Source organism: Hemiscyllium ocellatum, chromosome 9 (assembly GCF_020745735.1).
Source record: "Hemiscyllium ocellatum isolate sHemOce1 chromosome 9, sHemOce1.pat.X.cur, whole genome shotgun sequence".
Lineage (NCBI taxonomy): Eukaryota > Metazoa > Chordata > Chondrichthyes > Orectolobiformes > Hemiscylliidae > Hemiscyllium > Hemiscyllium ocellatum.
Genome location: NC_083409.1, coordinates 96,471,534 through 96,491,674, shown reverse-complemented (window position 1 = coordinate 96,491,674; position 20,141 = coordinate 96,471,534). Strand labels below are relative to the sequence as shown.

General features: G+C 41.1%; 1 protein-coding gene across 5 annotated transcripts in view; it reads left to right on the top strand.

Annotated features, from left to right (window-relative positions):
* LOC132818834 (coiled-coil domain-containing protein 18-like) overlaps positions 1-9,909 on the top strand; it is a 164,578-nt gene extending 154,669 nt beyond the window's left edge. For all 5 annotated transcript variants that reach the window (XM_060829960.1, XM_060829961.1, XM_060829958.1 and 2 more), the window contains 2 exons: positions 4,587-4,692; positions 9,487-9,909. In XM_060829960.1, the coding sequence (XP_060685943.1) occupies positions 4,587-4,658 (72 nt within the window). In that variant the 3' untranslated portion in view covers positions 4,659-4,692; positions 9,487-9,909. The remainder of the gene's footprint in view (positions 1-4,586; positions 4,693-9,486) is intronic.
* Positions 9,910-20,141: the final 10,232 nt, after the last annotated feature.

The following is a 20,141-nucleotide window of genomic DNA, read 5'->3' as shown; positions in this document are numbered from 1 at the left end:
ATTTAGCATGGCCAATCCAACTAACCTGCACATTTTTGGACTGTGGGAGGAAACCAGAGCACCTGGAGGAAACCCATGCAGACACAGGGAGAATGTGCAAACTCCACACAGTCGCCTGAGGCGGGAATTGAACCCAGGTCTCTGGCACTCTGTCTCAGTGCTAACCACTGTGCCACCGTGCCGCCCACCTACTTATGGAATCTTTCTACTCATCAGATAATAGTAGTAAGACTTAGTGAATTGATGGAGGTCTCTTCTGAATTATCCTCTACAGCATCTCATCAAGTACATTGTTGTGAGCCATTCCATATTTATTGCTATAGCAGACCATTGGCAACTTCACTTTGTTATATCGTCTCAACTCATTGAAGGTCATTGTAATCAGAGAGGGATTATTGTACCAACTGGTGCTCATTGTACTTGGACGATTCTTAATTGGTAACGCATTCTTCCTCTGAGTCAGATGGGAATGGATTTCATGTTTCACTCCAGGATGTGTGCTCAAAAAAACAAGGCTGATCATCCAATGCCGTATTGAGTATGCTGTTTTATTGGGAGTGCCATTTTTCAGTGAGGCATCTCCCCATTCAAGTAGGCATAAAAGTTCCCATGGTACTGTTTAAAGAAGAGTAGATAAGTTATCCCTGGTGTTCTGGCCAATATTTATCCCTAAGACAACATTACAAATACAGATCTCCGATCATTGTCATATTGGTGTTTGTAGATGTTTGCTGTGTGCACATTCACTGGCATGTTTCCTGCATTATAGCCATGATTACACTTTGAAAGTACTTTTATTCGCACTTAAAAAGAATCTTTTGTATTTTATAACATTGGTATGACCACTAGGTGTCTCAAGGCACTTTACAATGAAGTACTTCTGAAACGTATTCACTGTTGTAATGCATAGTGCTAGATGAATGCATGTCTTTTTTTCTTTCTTGGTGAATTCTCTATTGTATTAGCTAAATCCCAGCAAAGTTGCATGTTCTAAAGTAGTTGCAAGGATGTATTGCTTCCAAGTTGTGCGAGATTCAGATTTTTTTTGGCGTATCTTGTAACCTACAAGCTGTATTGAGTTATGTGTGGGTTGAGAGTTCATTCTGAGAGTCCCATCTATGGCTGATGGTATTTGACATATGTTGTCAATTGTCACATAGAGTCATAGAGCTGTATAGCATGAAAACAGATCATTTGGTCCAACTCATCCGTGTTGACCAGACATTCTAAATTAATCTAGACCAAATTTGCCAGCATTTAGCCCATATCCCTCTAAGCCTGTCCTATTCATATACTAATCCAGATGTCTTTTAAATGTTGCAATTGTACCAGCCTCCAACACTTCCTCTGGCAGCTCAATCCATACATGCACCACCATCTGTGTGAAAAAGTTGCCCCTTCAGTCCCTTTTAAATCTTTCCCTTATCACCTTAAGCCCATGCTGATTAGATTAGATTACTTACAGTGTGGAAACAGGCCCTTCGGCCCAACAAGTCCACACCGACCCGCCGAAGCGCAACCCACCCATACCCCTACTTTTACCCCTTACCTAACACTATGGGCAATTTAGCATGGCCAATTCACTTGACTTGCACATCTTTGTGACTGTGGGAGGAAACCGGAGCACCTGGAGGAAACCCACGCAGACACGGGGAGAACGTGCAAACTCCACACAGTCAGTCGCCTGAGTCAGGAATTGAACCCGGGTCTCAGGCGCTGTGAGGCAGCAGTGCTAACCACTGTGCCACCGTGCCGCCCATAAAGTTTTAGACTCCCCTACACTAGGGAAAGCCTTTGGCTATTCACCCTATCCATGTCCCTCATGATTTTATAAACTTCTATAAGATTACTCCTCAGTCTCCGATGCTGCAATAGGAGCCTCCAATGCTCCAGCCTATTTACCTTCTCCCTATAGCTCAAACCTTCCTACTCTGGCAACATCCTCAAATCTTTTTTGAGCTCTTTCAAATTTCACAACTCCTTGCTATAGCAGAGAGACCAATGATGAACACAGTATTTCAAATGTGGCCTAGGGAATGTCCTTTACAACCAAACTATGAACTCCCAACCCCTATACTCACTGCACTGACCAGTAAAGGTAAGCATACTAAATGCCTACTTCACAATCCTGTCTATCTGAACTCCACTTTCAAGGAGCTATGAATCTGCACTCCAAGGTCTCTTTGTTCAGCAACACTCCTCATGGCCTTACCATTAAGTGTATAGGTTCTGCCCTGATTTGCCTTTCCAAAACGCAGCACCTCACATTTATCTGAATTAAACTCCATTTGCCACTTCATTGGCCGATCTGATCAAGGGCCCATTGTACTCTGAGGTAACCTTGTCGACTACACCACCAATTTTGGTGTCATCTGAAAACTTACTAATCAAACCTCCTATGTTCACATTCAAATCATTTATATAAATGACCAGAAGCTGTGTACCAGCACCAATCCTTATGGTCCACTGCTAGTCATAGTCCTACAGTCTGGCATGAGTGGTGGTTAAGTTGTTAGAGGGGATCCTAAAGGACTTGCATGTATTTGGAAAGACAAGATCTCCAAGGGCCTCCAGTCTGAAAAGCAGCCCTCCACCACCACCCTCTGTCTCCTACATTCGAGCCAGTTCTGTATCCAAATGGATAGTTCTCACTGTATTCCATGTCATCTAACCTTGCTAACCAGTCAACCATGCGAAATTTTGTCAAATGCCTTACTGAAGTCCATCCAGATCACATCCATACCTCTGCCTTCATCAAACCTCTTGGTTACTTCTTCTAAAAAACTCAATCAAGTTAGTGAGACAATATTTCCCACATGCAAAAGCATGTTGACTATCCCTAATTAGTCATTGACTTTCCATACACATGTAAGCCCTGACCCTCAGGATCCCCTCCAACAACTTGCAGAGCACTGATGTCAGGCTCACCAGTCTATAGTTCCCTGACATTTCCTTTCCACCTTTCCTACATAATGGCACCATATTAGCCAACCTCCAGTCTTCTAGTATGTCACCTGTGGCTAGCTTTGATAAAAGGAAATCTCAGCAAGGGGCCCAGCAATCACTTCCCTAGCTTCTCACAGATTTCTAGGGTATACTGGATCGGGTCCCGGTGATTTATCTACTTTATGCATTTTAAGATGTCCAGCATCTCATCTCTTCCGTAAAATGGGCATTTTTCAAGATGTAGTTGTTTATTTCCCCACCTTCTCGAGCTTCCATGCCATGGAATAGAATAGAATCCCAACAGTGTGGAAGCAGGCTGTTCGGCCCCTCGAGTTCACACCAATCCTCTGAAAAGCATCCCACTCAGACCCAGACCTCTCACCCTCACCTTATCTTTGTAACCCTGCATTTCCCATGGTTAACCCACCTAGCCTGCACATCCCTGGACACTATGGGCAATTTAACATGGCCAATCCCGCCTAACCTGCACATCTTTGGACTGTGGGAGCAAACCAGAGCACCTGGAGCAAACCCACGCAGACATGGGGAAAATGTGCAAACTCCACACCCAAGTCGCCCAAGGCTGGAATCGAACCCAAGGTCCCGAGTGCTGTGAGGTAGCAGTGCTCATCACTGTAAATTTTTAAGATCTCATTGCAAAGAGATTCTATATTAATATGCATTGGATTGCTTTAGACAGTTCTTAGTAAAAATCATAGGAATCAGGGGAGATGATATTTAGAATTATGTAGTTATTCAAATTATTGCCCCTTGAACTATTTTGTTCCCTTTTATTTATATAGCTGGAGAAGCAGTTATAATTTGGTGCTGAGGTTAATGATCCATTGAACAGCTTCAGCTGATGCACTTTCAATGGTTGTGATCCCATCAGGAATGGATGTCACTCTTTGTTTAAATACCGGGGGATCAGATCCATGAATGCTGGTCGCTGTTCAGGTGTCCATTATATTTGTTTGAACTTTGTTGAGGGCTAGTTCAAATAACATTGGTGTTTTGTGAGATATCTACAATAACGACGATGCCTTCTCTTTAATGTTATACCTCATAAATATACATTCTAAGCTGCCATCTTTCTTTAAAATGCTGAAAGGTTTCCTTTTTTCGTGGTTGGTGGTTGAGATAGCTGTCTTGATATGAAAATTATTGTCAAAATATAATTTTTATTACTGGCTCTGGTTTTAGTACTGTACCCATATTTTATAAATTCATAATCTTAAATGTTCCTTATTTTATTCTAATTGAACAACTTTGGTTTGTCTATTACATCTATGTAAATGTGTTACTCACGTAGCGATAAATTCAAAACAACAGAGTAGCTATACGCCGAACGTGATGGACATTTGCTGGATAAAGAAACCCAAATCAAAGCATATTTTTGAAATAACTTCTAAGAATCACTGGTGAATACTTTAAACAAAGTATTTTCCCTTTACAGGTTGACTTGTCACTTTTAAGAGTTTGTAGTTTTGTTATTGAGATACTAAATTGTTTAATGTATCTCTTATAACTTTGCTTTCCAACTAAAGCAGTATCTGTACTGCTACCTCTATTGCTGTATCTGCTAGAAATTATTTTTCACTTTAGTTTACAATAGTTAACTAACTTCTGTTTTCTAATAGGACAGTGCCCATTGTAACCTTACAGATGTTGATTTAAATGTGCAAAGTCATATGCCTGTGCCATTGAAATAATCCTAGAAAGCCATTTTCTTCATCCTCAGTCATGGTAGGTAATAATATAGTGGATCTGAAAGTTTCTGCAGCTTGTATATTTCAAATGTGTTTGTAAATTGTTTATGTGCCAGATTTTTGTTTGACAAATGCATACTTGTTGAGACATTTGCCAGCATTTTACCAGCAACTGGAAGTCAAGGCAGAAGGGCTGGTCAAATGACAACTGAAGTTATTTGGAGAGAGGCCCAACAACAGTCCAGTACCAGGAGATATTTTGGAAGTTAGAGAAGGCACAGGCACCTACCAAAAGTCAACATGGGATGAAATAATGGTCATTTTGCATCTCCTGCTTAATTTTATAAGCACCTGAACACCTCTAACAGAGTTAAGGTTAGACCTCTTCATGGAGAGTACTTCAAAGTGGTCTCACAGCAGCTTCCAAGGAGGAGATGGAATGCTGGGAATTGCTTGACAGGCCACAAAAGGGCAATGGCATCAGCATTACCTCCAGGGGTCACGGGTGGGATGGTACGTGAGGACCAGTGGAACCCTGTTGGTGTTGTGGGAGGGAGGAGAAGGGGTGAGGGCTGAAGTATAGGAGATGGGTCGCAAAAAACCAATCCCCGGCTTTGGGGAAATCATCGGTAAAGAAGATGGGCATTTCAGAGATCTTAAGGTTTAGGATCTTAATTTTATCTCTTTGTGCCTCCATCTTAATAGATTTCATGCATGACATGATATTGAACCTTTCTTCTATTGCTTCTGTTTCCATGCCTGTTCTTTGGAAGGAGACCTCTCCCCGTGCCACAGATGCTTTCATCTTTCACCAGCAATCTTTCTCCACTTGGACCCCTCTGGCCCTTTACCTGCATTCTACCTGTTCATTGAGAACTGTCAACGTGATATTGATCACGTCAACTTCTCTGTCCCCACTTAACCATTTGAATTTATCTCCCTCTGAGCTGGCTGTGCTCCATGCTCTCAGATCCACTCCTGACTTTATCATCAAGCCTGCCAACAAGGGTGGTGCTGTTGTTGTGAAGTGTACTGACCTCTGTATTGTGAAAGCTGAGTGCCAGCTCTCAGAAGTTACCTCCTATCTCTCCCGGACCATGACCTAATCATTGTACACCAGGCTATTGTCACCACAATGGTCACTTACCTCATTGCATCTGGTGATCTTCCTGCCGCTACCTCCAAGATCATAGCTCCCCTCCCCACCCAATCACAGTCTGCTTCTACCTATTTCTATTTCTGAGGATAGGCTGGCCACTAATATCCATTACAAACCCAGCAACTTTCACAGTTAAACTTCCACAGTTACCTGGACTATACATCCTTGCACCCAATTCCTGTAACTCTTATTCCGTCACATCTGATCTGATGATGGCACCTTCTACAGAGGCACCTCTGAAATTAACACCTTGGTGGACAGGGCTCTTAGTTGTATCTGACCCACCACCCGCACTTCAGCCATCACCACTTGTCTTCCCTTCCAGAACAGCTGTAGGGTTCCTGGTCCTCAATTACTGCCCCACCAGCATCCACATCCAAAGGATTATTAGCTACCATTTCTGCCACCTCCAGCAGGATGTCACCACCAGGTACTGATTCCCTTTCTCTCCCTTGTCATCCTTCTGCAGGGATCATTTCATCCTGAAAGACTTAGTCCACTCTCTTCTGAATAAGCATCTTCAGGTTTGAGGGTGAATCTGTTAAATTTCTGTTCTTTTAAAGAAAATCTCAAAATAATTAATCACAATCAGCCTGTGGAAACCACCTTCACCAAGCAGAAAAACATATTCCAAGAAGTGGCTATTTTGTTGAAATCTCAGTTTGTTCAGGCAGGCTGGGAGATTACTAGTCAAGTAGCTTTTTGCAGAGAAGAACATTGCCTTATCTTCTCCCTGAGGTGACTAAATGAGGTTCCAAAACCTTGAATGCAACCTATTGGTTAAATAACCATTTAACTTATGAATCAAATCAGATGTATTTTGACATTTACTTCTATTGCATTTGTTTTCCATTATTCACCATCTTTTTAGTACTAGCTGATTACTAGTTGTTTAACTGTGCAATTGCACACAGATAGCCATAAACTAGAAAAGTCCTGAGGAGAAGATTAGATACTGGGAAATAATTGGATCAGGGTGTTCATAGGTCATTGAAGCCTCCTTCAGTTATGATATTTTAATGTCAGATAAACTTAAGATTACAGCCAGGCCTTTGAGGTATGAGGTTAGGAAACACTACAACCCTTTACTTCAAACGTAGGACAGCACAGCACAGTATAGGCCTTTGGCCCACATAAGTGCCGAGCATTTATCTTAATCTAAGATCAGCCTAACCTGCACACCCCTCAATTTACTGCCATCCATGTGCTTGTCCAGCAATCATTTAAATGTCCCTAATGTCTCTGACTCTACTACCACTGCTGGCAGTGCATTCTATGCACCCACCACACTCCGTGTAAAGAACCTACCGCTGACATCCCCTCTATACCTTCCTCCAATGACCTTAAAAATATGACTCCTCGGGACAGCTATTTCTTTTTGGGGAAAAGTCTCTGGCTATCTATCTATGCCTCTCATTACCTTGTACACCTCTATCAAGTCACCTCACTTCCTCCTCTCTCCAGTGTGAAAAGCCCTAGCTCACTCAACCCTCTCTTCGTAAGTCAAGCCCCAGCCCCTCAATCCAGGCAGTCTCCTGGTAAATCTCTGCACCTTCTCTAAAGCATCTATATCCTTCCTATAACGAAGCGACCCCTAGAACTGGACACAAAATTCCAAGTGTGGCCTACCTAGGGTTTTATGGAGCTGCAGCAAAACCTCATGGCTCTTAAACTCAGTCCCCCTGTTAATGAAAACAAAAACACCATACGCCTTCTTAACAACCCTATCAACTTAGGTGGTAACTTTGAGGGATCTATGGACATGGATCCCAAGATCCAGCTGTTTCTCCATTCTGCCAAGAATCTTGTCTTTAGCCCTGTATTCAGCATTCAAATTCGACCTTCAAAATGAATCATTTCGCACTTACCCAGATTGAACTCCATCTCAGCCACTTCTCAGCCCAGCTCTGCATCCTGTCAATGTCATGTTGTAGCCTGCAACAGCCCTTGACACTATCTTCAACACCACTGACCTTTTATGTCATCAGCAAACTAACTAATCCACCCTTCCATTTCTTCTTCCAAGTCATTTATAAAACTACAAAGAGCAGAAGCCCAAGAACAGATCCTTGCGGGACACCACTGGTTACCAACCACTAGGCGGAATACTTTCCATCTACTCCTACTCACTATATTTTTTTTTTGGCCAGCCAATTCTGTACCCAGACAGCCAAATTTCCCTTTATCCCATACCTCCTCACTTTCTGAATGAGCCTACCATGGGAAGCCTTATCAAATGCCTAACTGAAATTCATATACACCATATCCACTGCTTGACCTTTGTCAACTTGTCTTATATCACTAGCGCTTTTCTATTTTCCCTGCTTCCCTTTGAGCCACAGAGTCAGGCTCAGTGCCAGAGACCTATCCACCATGGTAATCCCCTGGTAGGTTGCTCCGCAACCCACCCCCCAAAAACATTACCTCCTACGTTCTACAGGAGGAGCATGCAACTGCCCTAACATCCATTCCCACTCTGAATTTCCAAAGAGACTATTGAAAAATAACCTGGTAATCTTACTGAATCGGAGCACAAAACCGTTTTCTTTGGTTAGAGGAGGAGAACGGGTAGGAGACACTACCTAAGTAGTGTTTCAGGTAAAGCAACAGCCCAAGTATATTACCTCACTTACTCAGCAGTCATGATCTGCTCCTGCTCAGCGTGTGCTCTGCCTATCCACGAGGTAAATTTTAAAAATAATTAATTTACCTTCCGGGCAGCCCCCCGATTATCGCTCTCACTGCTCCTGCTGCTGCTGCAGAAATGGAGAGGAAATTTGGAAAGCTCTTCCACAGGTAATGTTGGGTCAGTTAATAGTTTTACGTTTGAGATTTGTAGATCGTTGTTAGAAGGTATGAAGGGCCTTAGGTGAATTTATGAAGCCAGGTCACAGATCAGCCTTGATTTTAATGAACGACAGGATGGATTTGAGGGGTTAAGTAGACTACTCTTGTTTCTATTTTCTAATTCATGATATAAGCAGCTCTTTTATTAACTTGGCATATCGTAGTTTTACCTTTATGACAATATGCTGCTCCAGCTTCTAGCTTCTACGCACCGTTCAGATTTGTCCATCACTTTCTATCTTCTAAAACCTCAATTATATTAGATCAACCATGATCAGACAAAGTGGCATATCAGATTCAGAGTGCCAAAGGGCCAGCACATTTTTCTAAACCCACTTTAATTACAATTCAGTTTGTGTTCCTAATTCCTCACTTAATCTTCGTTTGGAAGGAAACATGTGTTTCTTTCTATGGTGGTCTTTGGGATTTTGTGATATGTTAAGGGTTTTATATATTCCAGAGCACCTTCTTTAGGTTTAATTATAATAAATCATTTCTTCTGATGCCAAAGCATGGTGTCACTTCTCAGATGTGAAAGGAATACACATTCTCACATGTTAATGTAAGCAGTTAATTAAGCAAAGGGATCAGGTAAAGATTATCTGCGGTGAGTGCCACCTCATACTGGGTGGAGCATTCAACATAACGTGCAGTTGTTAAGTGGTCTTGTTTTGAATCAGCAGGAGATCAGATCAGCGGAATTTTCAAGTTTGATTTGTTCACTCCCATTCAGGATTTCTCATTGATGTAGCAAGATGTACTTATTATGAAATGTGTACTAACTATGTATTTTCTATCTTTTCCCAACTTGCCTCCTCAAATTAGACTCGTGCTCAATATTCCTACTGAATACACTTCACTTCAGAGAAGATTACTGGATGTCTTAATGACTTATATATCCAGTTCATGAAATTTTATGAAGTGAAAACAGTTTGGAAACCTCAAAGGCTCAAGAATGCTTAATTAATTTATTTTGTGGACATTTGCATGTAGCTGTCACTTTTTGGTTTATCTTCAATGATCTGTTGTAATATGACTGAACTTTCTCAACAAAAGCAGTCACACGAATAACATCAACTAAAGGATTAAGATAAAATTTGGGAGAGCGATCAGTAAGCTTACTATCCAGTAATATTAGTATGAAGTATGCAGATGTGATAGTAAAGCAGTGACGTGATCTTTATTCCAAAAGAAACTTTGAAAATAAAGATTGCCTAAATTCATATTGTTTTGTTGGTAATTGATGTAAGTGGGTGTTGAAAATTCCTTTTTTTTAAATGTTAATAAACATTTTGTTTTTAGAGAAGTGAAACAAATGTATTTCATTGAAATATTTTTTCTATGTAAAATAAATGTTCCTTTCTGTATTGCTACGCTTATTTTCATCCTTTACAAAGATGCTAGGCTGGTGTAGACTGCCAATGTTGTTCATGAATGTTTGAGCTCCTACTAAATTTAATTCAGTCAGAGGGGGTGAGTCTCCTTAACAGCTGTAATCTTTGGAGTGAAGTTTGGATGGGAATTCCAGGATTTTGGCCCAATGACAATGATGAAGTGGTTATATATGTCCAAGTCTGGATGTTGATTGGTCTGGAAGGGGAAATCCAGGTGTTGTTTCCATTCATCTGCTGACTTTGTCCTTCCAGGTGGTAAAGGTCGCAGTTTTGGAAGCATTGATGAGTTATTGTAGTGTACCATGTAGATGCACACATTTGTGGCACTGTGTGCCACTGGTAGAGAAAGTCAATGTTTAAGGTAGTGGATGGGATGCCAAACAAATGGGCTGTTTTGCTTTGGGTAGTATCAAGCTTTTTGAGTGTTGCTGAAATTACACTTCTCCCGGCAAGTGGAGTGTATTCTATCACATTCCTGACTTGTACCTTGCAGAATTTGGGGGAGTCTGGAGCTGAGTTATTCACTGCAGAATTCTGAGCCTCTGGCACATACACTTCCTGGTTACTGGTTTTCCCCACAATGTTGACAGTGGAGTATTTATCACTGGTAATGATGATCATACTGTGGGGCAGTGGTGATATAAAAACAAATAAGTAAAATGAAAATAGAGCAAGGAATATGTTCCAGCTAATTTTTGTTCAGCTTAGAGATTTCTCGATTTCAAGCACTCAATCAGTTGTCACTGAGAAGTAGAGAATGTAAGGGAGTCAGTGCTCTCTTGTTTGCACTTTGTGTCAGTAATTCAAGGGGAGCATGTTGCACATCAGATTACTTCTGTTTTGCTTAATATTTCCTCATTTTGTTTTCAGCTTCTCTGATTAGGAAGACAGCTTTAAGATCTATATACGATCATGTCCATGTCATGGGAACTGTTCCTACATAAGGATGATAATGCTTCATTTATGACATGTTATGTTCTGTTGTTGATTCTGTTAAACTGAGATTTTGAACATGACAAGCAACTTTCTAAATTGGAATTATTCATCAACCATATTCATGACTTTTACCATCAACATTAATACACTAGATGTTTAACAGACTTTCTACTGGCTGTATTCAATGTTCAAAAAGGAAATCAAAATGTTAGAACATTTTGGTTCTTCATGTGTCTGCCCAAGTTCGAGCAGCACTGTGAATCGGCATCTTCAAGAATGGTGATGGTTTGTAGAGCTTGCAATTCATTGTCCACAGTTTAAACTTTAGCTATAAAATACATGCAGAGAAAAACAGATGATAGAGTTATACTTCCCTTTCCTAATTCTATCAGTGGTTAAATTTACTATCTAGTATGTAGTGAAGTAATGTATGAAGGAACTGCGGACATGAATCCAGGTGCTTATGGAATTAACTGAACAACACCTGAGTGCATTACAGTTAATCTAAAGTCTTGGGCCAGGGAGGACATAACATTAAGTAGAACTTGTTATTGTGTGCTTCGCAGTAACACATCAATGACTGAATAGCTCTAGAACTAGGATTAGGTCTGGTTATAGTGTTATGAAGATATGGGTGTGCCTTTAAGAGAGTGAAGGACTTGGCAAGTACACAGAGTGCTGAAGAATTTAGATTGGAATAACATTTTGATTAAGAGCAAACAGCACTTGCTGAGTGGCGTGGAGACAAATACAAATTCAAATTTGGCCAATCAGTTTAAATTATACCCTGAAAAATACCAATCTCCAGACAAATTTGAATTGAGTATATTAAAAGCCAATGACATAATACGATGCTCTGGAGTAAAGGACCAGGGGAAAATTGAACAGTTGAGAGGAGAACTGCCAAGCTCAGCATGTACCAGACTGCTTGAAAACTAGCTCTTTCTTAAAAGTACCTTTTCGAACAGTAACCTGTGATACAGAAATTCCTGACAAGGGGAAAAGAAGACATCGGAAGATCCAAAGACAAGAACCTACAGCTGCCTGGTTTGAGATATGATTTGGAGATGCTGGTGATTGTCACCTGATGAAGGAGCGTCGCTCCGAAAGCGAGTGTGCTTCCAATTAAACCTGTTGGACTATAACCTGGTGTTGTGTGATTTTTAACTTTGGTTTGAGATGAGTGTTATTTTGTAAACTTTAATCGGGAATTTTATCAGACCAGTACTATAGAAGGGAAGGTAAAAGAGAGATTAGAGAAAGAAATTGTAAATAGTGGTTAGTTAATTATTCTCTATTGTACATTAAGAAATAAAGTTGTTAATTTTTCCTTTACATTCTTCATGGTCACTCAAAGTTTTACAGATTACTGCGCAGGATAAATGTTTTCTGTCTTGCTGGTTTTAAATTTAGCAGGAGAATTTATCCTGTGTCGTAACAATAGAGTGGTGTGTAACCATTCAAGCTATCTCAAACCATGTCACGTGAAGCATAATTCCAACACAAATCAATACTGTGTAGGGTCAGCTGGAAGGTTTCAGATGCTTACTAAATTTACAGAGTTGATTTAGATGTGTTGGAGAAGGACATGTCCATCCTTAATAAATTCAAAAAGTAACAACTGGGATTGTAATTTAGTGTATGAATTTAACTGCCTAAGATTAAGAATTTCAGTGGTACATTTTTATATGGCATTTGTTTTGATTAAAAGAAAATGCTGAATAACTGCTGCAAAGAATCCAGTTGTTCAGATTAAAAGAAAAACGCTGTTATTGCTGTAATGCTCAAAATACTGGAGCATGGATGTCATTTTAATTGTTGTTGAACCGTGCTTAACATGATTTTATTGTAGAATCTTACTGTTTTGTAAACAATGTTTGCTTATTCACAAATCCATTAAAAAATGGCATGATGGTCTGTTTTAGGAGGGTTGACAACCAGTCCATGTGTTAATGTACTCGCTAAGACCAATATTAGGGTATTGTTCTGATTTTGTATTATTTTTTAGAAAGGTAAGCAGGTTTTCATAAGATCCCATGTCAAGCATACAAAAATCCTGATGTAGAAATCAGTTTCTTCTGCCCACAATTCTAGGCTACGTAGTAAGATAAAATCATTTTTATCCTCAAGGTATTAACACAACCAGTGAATAACTTTTTCAATATAGCCTCAGATGGTTTGTAGGTAAAAAGGCAGCCAATTATTACACAGTAGTTTCTCTCAAATAGCTGTGTGACCATTGTATCTGTTTTAGTTTGGAGCATTTGAGAGACAAATATTGACACTTCTACCTCCTTGAACAGTGTCATAGAATGTTTTGGGCTCAATCTTTTCACATGTTGGCTAAGTGTTATTTCCGTTGAGTATCACCAGGGATTCACTGTTTGAGGCCAGGGGGTTTTCTCATGCAATCATCAGAAACTCCTTATTAACAACCAATCATGTCCCCCATGTCCAACTCTCCGTAGCAAGAAGTACTCCCCAGGATATCCTGGGATATGCTGTTATCCCCAGTGCTAGCACCACACTTGAAAGACCTTTGCTCACCCAACCAAGTGCTGACAGTTTGGAGATGTCATGCACAGTTGGAGATGTCCAGGTGGACTCTGTGCAGCGGAATAACAGCATCTTTCCTCAGCACTGGCAGAAAAGGTGACAACACCAAACTCTACCAGCCTAGTCTGAGACTGTTGCCAGTACCTACTCACTTGCCACCTTTCCCCTGCCCACACCAGCATTAACAACTGTTCCACCCAGATTCCCTTCACTCAATCCCTTCCTTTCTCTCAACAGGAGAAACTAACCCATGAAAGGACTGGAAGAGCCAAAATGAGTAATGGGGTACTAGATATTTGTTTCCTCACCTCTCATGAAATGTGGAATTTGGCTCTAGCAGGCCAAGACCAAGACTGGTCCTGTGGTGATGCAGAAACCTCTATGTACTGGAAACTAAATAAGTTGCACTACTCTGCATGATCCCCACTGTGGATTTATTATTAGTTTGCCACAACCTCTAACGCTTGATTGCTATGCTTTAAGTCTTTGGCTGCTGCAGGCACAAGCGGAGTGTCCATAGTGACTGTAGTAAAGGGGGCTACTCACATTAATGTCCTCCTCCATCTCTGAGAAAGGCAGTATGTTCGCTTCAAAGGAAGCGAGGGCTGTGGATGCTGGAGATTAGAGTTAAGAGTGTGTGGTGCTGGAAAAGCACAGCAAGACATGCAGCATTCAAGGATGAGGAGAATCAATGTTTTGGGATTCCTGAGGAAGGGATCCTGCCTGATTCTGCTGCTCCTCAGATGCTGCATGACAATCTGTGCTTTTCCAGCACCAAACTCTCAACTGCTTCAAAGGAAGCACCAACCAAATTGCAGAGCAAAAACCACACCAGCTCAAATACTGACCCCCTAGAAGGTATTTCATCTAAACTAGAGTTGGGAGCATCTGTTGGCGAGCACTTTCACTGAGAGAATTCTGCAGCTGACTGAGGAATAAAATTCCCCATGTGGCTGGCACTTAGAGGACTGCCAGAACCCAAGTGTCCATTCACCCCGAGGCAGGAAAATACTCCATAGTACTATAAAACAAAACTATTAGAGATCTAAAACAGAAACAAAAACAACTTGTCGGTGTAACTCAGTAGACCTGGAGAGAAAGCAGGGGTAACATTTCAAGATTGATGACCCTTCATTAGAACTGAAAGCAGCGAGGAAAATGTGTTTTTTATGTTGAATGTGAGGTTAGGTAGGGAGGTGGGAGATCGTTGGAGATGGAACCAGGAGAGAGAAGCATGAAAGGCGTAGGCAACTGAGGCGATTATTGATAGTAGGCCAGGACAGAAGAGAAGCTGACTAAATAATAATGAGAGCTCAGAGTAGAAGAGAATGGGTATGCTGTGCTGAAAACAATCCTTAACATGATAATAAGACTAAGGGTGGGTGTGAATGTGTAGGCTGTACTGAAAGCAACCCATGTCATGACAGGACTATGATGTAGGGGTGGGTAAAAACACATGGATGATTAGAATCGGGTTCTAAAGTTACTGAAGTCGGAATCCTTGACGCTGCAGTGTCCCATGTGGAAAATGAGATGCTGTTCCTTAGAGCTTGTGCTGAGGCTCACTGGAGCATTGCAGCAGGTCTACAACAGAAATGTTGGCATGGGAACAGGGTTCCGTGTTGATGTGGGAGACGACTGCAGTTGAAGCAGTGATTTACCTGCACTTCATTCAATCTGGTCTACTGTACTCGCTCTACATTGGGGTGATGAAATGCAGACTTCACAGATTAAGTCACTTTGCAGAACACTTAGGTTCTGTCTGTCAGAATGCCCTGAGCTAGAAAGTACACGCACAAATAGACAGGATCTATTTTATGTAGGCAAAAGAATTGTACTTACCTTACATCTTTTTCAAGAAAGAGGGTCATTGGAGGTAATCAAACTTAGCTGCATCCCAAAGGCATTGCCCTGACTAACCAGAATCTACTTGTTTCGTGTGAGAATTAAGATGATGGTGTATCTCCATGCTAATGATGGCTCAGTCAACCAGCACACTTTGCAAGTCTGTTTCTTGTGACCTAGTTCTGATGAGTGCAAAATGAAACACTTCAACTCATGTCTCCTTTTAGCAATGCTTAACTTTTATACGATTTAAAGAACCACCTCTGAGGGGACACAGGAGGCATGGGTGAGATGTCTGTGTAAATTGGGCAGCACGGTGGCACAGTGATTAGTACTGCTGCCTCACAGCGCCAGAGACCCAGGTTCAATTCCCGCCTCAGGCGACTGACTGTGTGGAGTTTGCACGTTCTCCCCGTGTCTGCGTGGGTTTCCTCCGGGTGCTCCGGTTTCCTTCCACAGTCCAAAGATGTGCGGGTCAGGTGAATTGGCCATGCTAAATTGCCCGTAGTATTAGGTAAGGGGTAAATGTAGGGTTATGGGCTGGTTGGGCAGAAAGGCCTGTTTCCACACTGTAAAATACGTTTCCAGTTTTGGAAATTATATCCACTTTTCATCAGCTGTGTATGCAATTCTCTAGCTTCAACAATAATCTTGAAGATTCAGAGCCTGTCTGGCCTTACCCCTCCTTGATTGTTTGATAGTCAACATAAGAACCAGGAGCAGGAGTAGGCAATCTGGCCCTTCAAACCTGTTCCGCCATTCAAAAGATCATGGCTGATCTTTTTGTGGACTCAACTCCACTTACCCATGCTCTCACCATATCCCTTAGTTTTTTTTTGAATAATAAAGGAATTATCTTGGCTTGAACAATGTTTACTCAAGTAGTGTCAACTACTTCACTAGGCAGGGAATTCCATAGATTTATAACCCTCTGGGTGAAAAAGATCCTTCTCAATTCAGTCCTAAATCTGCGCCCTCTAATCTTGAGGCTATGCCCTCTTGTCCTAGTTTCACCTGCCAGTGGAAACATCCTCTCTATTTCTATTTATTCCTTTCATAATTTTATATGTTTCTATAAGATTCCCCCTCATTCTTCTGAACTCCAATGAATATAACCTCAGTCTCTCATAAGCCAACCCCTCAACTCCAGAATCAACCTCGTGAACATCCTCTGTACCCGCTCCAGTGCCAGTGCGCCCTTTCTCAAATAAAGTGACCAAAAAACAGTACTCCAGATGTGGCCTCACCAGCACCTTGTTCTGCTGTACCGTTCCCTCAATGCTTTTAAAATTGATCCCTTTAGCAATAAAGAACAAAATTCCATTTGCCTTTCTAATTATTGTTGTACCTGTAGACCAACTCTGATTCTTGCACAAAGACCTCCAGTTCTCTCTGCACAGCAGTATGCTGTTATCGTTCAAGTAATAATCCTTTTTACCTTTAGTCCTACCAAAATGTATGACTTTACATTTATTAACATTGTATTCCATCTATCAGACTTTTGCGCATATACTCAATGTATCTATGTTCCTAGGCAAAGTGTCACAGTCCTCTACACACTTGGCTCTGCCACTCATTTTAGAGTCATTTGCAAACTTTGACACATTAAACGTGGTACTCAACTCCAAATCATCCATTTAATTGCAGTCCCAACACTGATCCGTGAGGCACACCACTAGTTATTGATTGCCAGCCAGAATAGCACTCATTTATCCCTACTCTTTGCTTCCTGTTAGTCAATGAATTCTCTATCCATGCTAATACTTTACCCATAACGCCATGCATCTTTATCTACTGCAGTGGCCTCTTCTGCGGCACCTTGTCGAAAGCCTTTTGGAAATCTAGGTACACCACATCCACTGGGTCCTCGGTGTCTACCTTGTAATATCTTCATAAAATTCCACAGGATTTGTTAAGCATGACCTGCCCTTCATGAACCCATCCTGCATGTGCCCAATGGGGCATTTTTTATTGAGATGCCTTGCTATTTCTTCCTTGACTCAGGTATCCTCCCCACTACAGAGGTTAAGCTAACCAGTCTATAATTCCCCATCTTTTGTCTACCTTTTTAAACAGTGGTGTCACTGGTGTAAAGGTGCCCAGGTGTAAAGGGAGCAGCTCCTTCACCATGTCTAGGCAATGGGTAAATGGTAAGTGATAGGCGAAAGTGAGGACTCCTGATGCTGGAGATTAGAGTCGAGAGTGTGGTGCTAGAAAAGCACAGCAAATCAGGCAGCATCTGAGGAGCAGGAGAATTGATGTTTCAGGCAAAAGCCCTTCATCAGGAATGAAATGGTAAGTACAGAGTGAAATGGTAAGTACTTAGGCAACCAGGGTTAATCTTTCTATGTGGTAAAACTTTGCTATTGTATCACAGCCATTAGTGCAATTTATTCTTTGTGTTGCATGATATGGTCAGACATGATTGGGACAAGGAATTGGGAGAGTGCATATTAATAGGACGAAGCTGTGTAGTAATGAAGGTGAAACTTGGTGATAATCCTGTTAATAGTCCTCTTACCGCTCACTGGTAAGAATCTCATCTCAACATAAACTTGGTTGGGAAATGTGACTATATGATCTTGACTCTCCCAAATTTCTTGCTATAACCTGCATTATTCAGGGCCTGGCAAGATGCTGCATATAATGTACACAGGCCTCAAGTTAATTTTTCAAGCAAAAGACAATACCAGCAGCAATCCTTCAGTGATGCACTGAGGTGACTGTGTGCTTGAATAGCCATAAACATGAAATCTTCTCAAACCATCATATGTGTGCTTTCATTGAATCAAACAAGCAATGCGCTACCAATTTTTATTTCATTCAAATTTCAACATCTATCGTGAAGGGACTTGAACCAATGTCCTCAGAAGCTTAACCTGGGGTTGTGGAATTATCAGTCTAGTGACATTACCATTGTGCCACCACCTCACAGTCAGATGTATTACCTTGTAGGTTGCCCAACACATGTCAAACATATGTTAATAATAGATCAAAATTGTTCTTGGATAAAAGGTAATTATGCTTCCAATGATTATTGAGTGTATAAGAATGTTGTGCATTAATGCCACTTTATTGTGTCTAATTCTGTACTTATATTGTCAGAAGTCAAATATACAATGCCTGTTATTTGAGGAGCTTCAGGTAGAGTTATTGAGCTTGAGTTTGAGCTTCAAACACTGCAATGTATCAGGGAGGAGATCTTGTAAGACAGTGACACCCTTTTGGACAGGGTTCTCTTTATTTGGGCTGTGGTCTGGGGGGCGGGAAGGGTGGGGCAGAGGGTTGTTTGTGTATGTGTAACTGAGGCTGGTTTAATGATAGCAAAAGAAGAACATCAACCCTTGGAATTGTCCAACAGGTCCTAGATTCTTGTAGCATGCCTGGATGAGTCTTCTGACCTTTTGATTGAACGGGTCGACTGTGTGTTGTAGCCAAATTTGTGATCTAAAAATAGGTAGGAAGGCAAGTTATGAAGTGGATACAAAGATAAAGCCATCATAGCTAGATAAAGCGAGTGGGCAAAATATTGCCAGATATTAAGAAAACTGTGGATTTATGCATTTTGGTAGGAAGAATAGAAAAGCAAATTTAAACTCAATGAACTGCAACTTGCTCAGTACAGAGGGTCTGGATGATGTTATAATGTGACTCAAAAGTTAGTGCACAATTACAGCAAGTGACAAGTGAAGAGGCACTAACTGCACCATACTGTTGACTCAGTTATTTCAGTTATGCAGCTCTTCCTTGAGACTTCTCCCAGCCTGCAAATGTGTTGCTGGTCAAAGCACAGCAGGTTAGGCAGCATCTCAGGAATAGAGAATTCGACGTTTCGAGCATAAGCCCTTCATCAGGCTTATGCTCGAAACGTCGAATTCTCTATTCCTGAGATGCTGCCTAACCTGCTGTGCTTTGACCAGCAACACATTTGCAGCTGTGATCTCCAGCATCTGCAGACCTCATTTTTTACTTCTCCCAGCCTGATTTGTAAAAGCAGAAACAATTAAATATTTTTATTAACAACATCCATCTCACAGTAGATTTCAGGACTATATACAATCAACAATCTGCTCTGAAATCCTCGCTTGCATATTATCAACTGTGACAAATTCACTTCAGCAGCTAATTCAAACAACAGCTTTTAATATTCATGGATCATTTTATTTAATTCAAAGATCAAAATCCAGATCTGCATCTTAACAAAAGACAAATCGATTTTGCCTTGGGCCATATCATATCTGTACGCGCTTTCAATGAAATCCATCAATTAGTTTTAAACTAGTAGTTGTTTAAATAATATACCCACCTTCAATGGAAAAGGAAATTAAGAAAGCAAATAGAACGTGAACATTTATTGCAACATGGGTGAAGTATAAAAGAACGATCTTATTAAAATATGTTGAGTTTTTGAGAAGGCTTGACGTGGTGGGTGCTGGGAAGATGTTTCATTGGGAATCTTTCATTCGCGCATACAGTTAAGAGAGATCTCCCATTTAAGGTGGAACACAGAGGATTTTCTTCTCTTAGTGGGTCATCTGTCATCAGAAGTCATTTCCCCAACAATGGCAAGTGAGTAATTAGAAAGACTTCAAGGCTGAGAGACAGATTTTTACCTCCAAGGGAGTGGAGGGGCAGGCAGGAAGGCGAAGTTAAGGTCAGATTCCAGATAGGTGACATTATTTTGGCGTGCAGAGCAGGCTCAATGGGCTAAATGGCCAGTTCCCCTGCTCTCATTTGTGTGGGATTTTT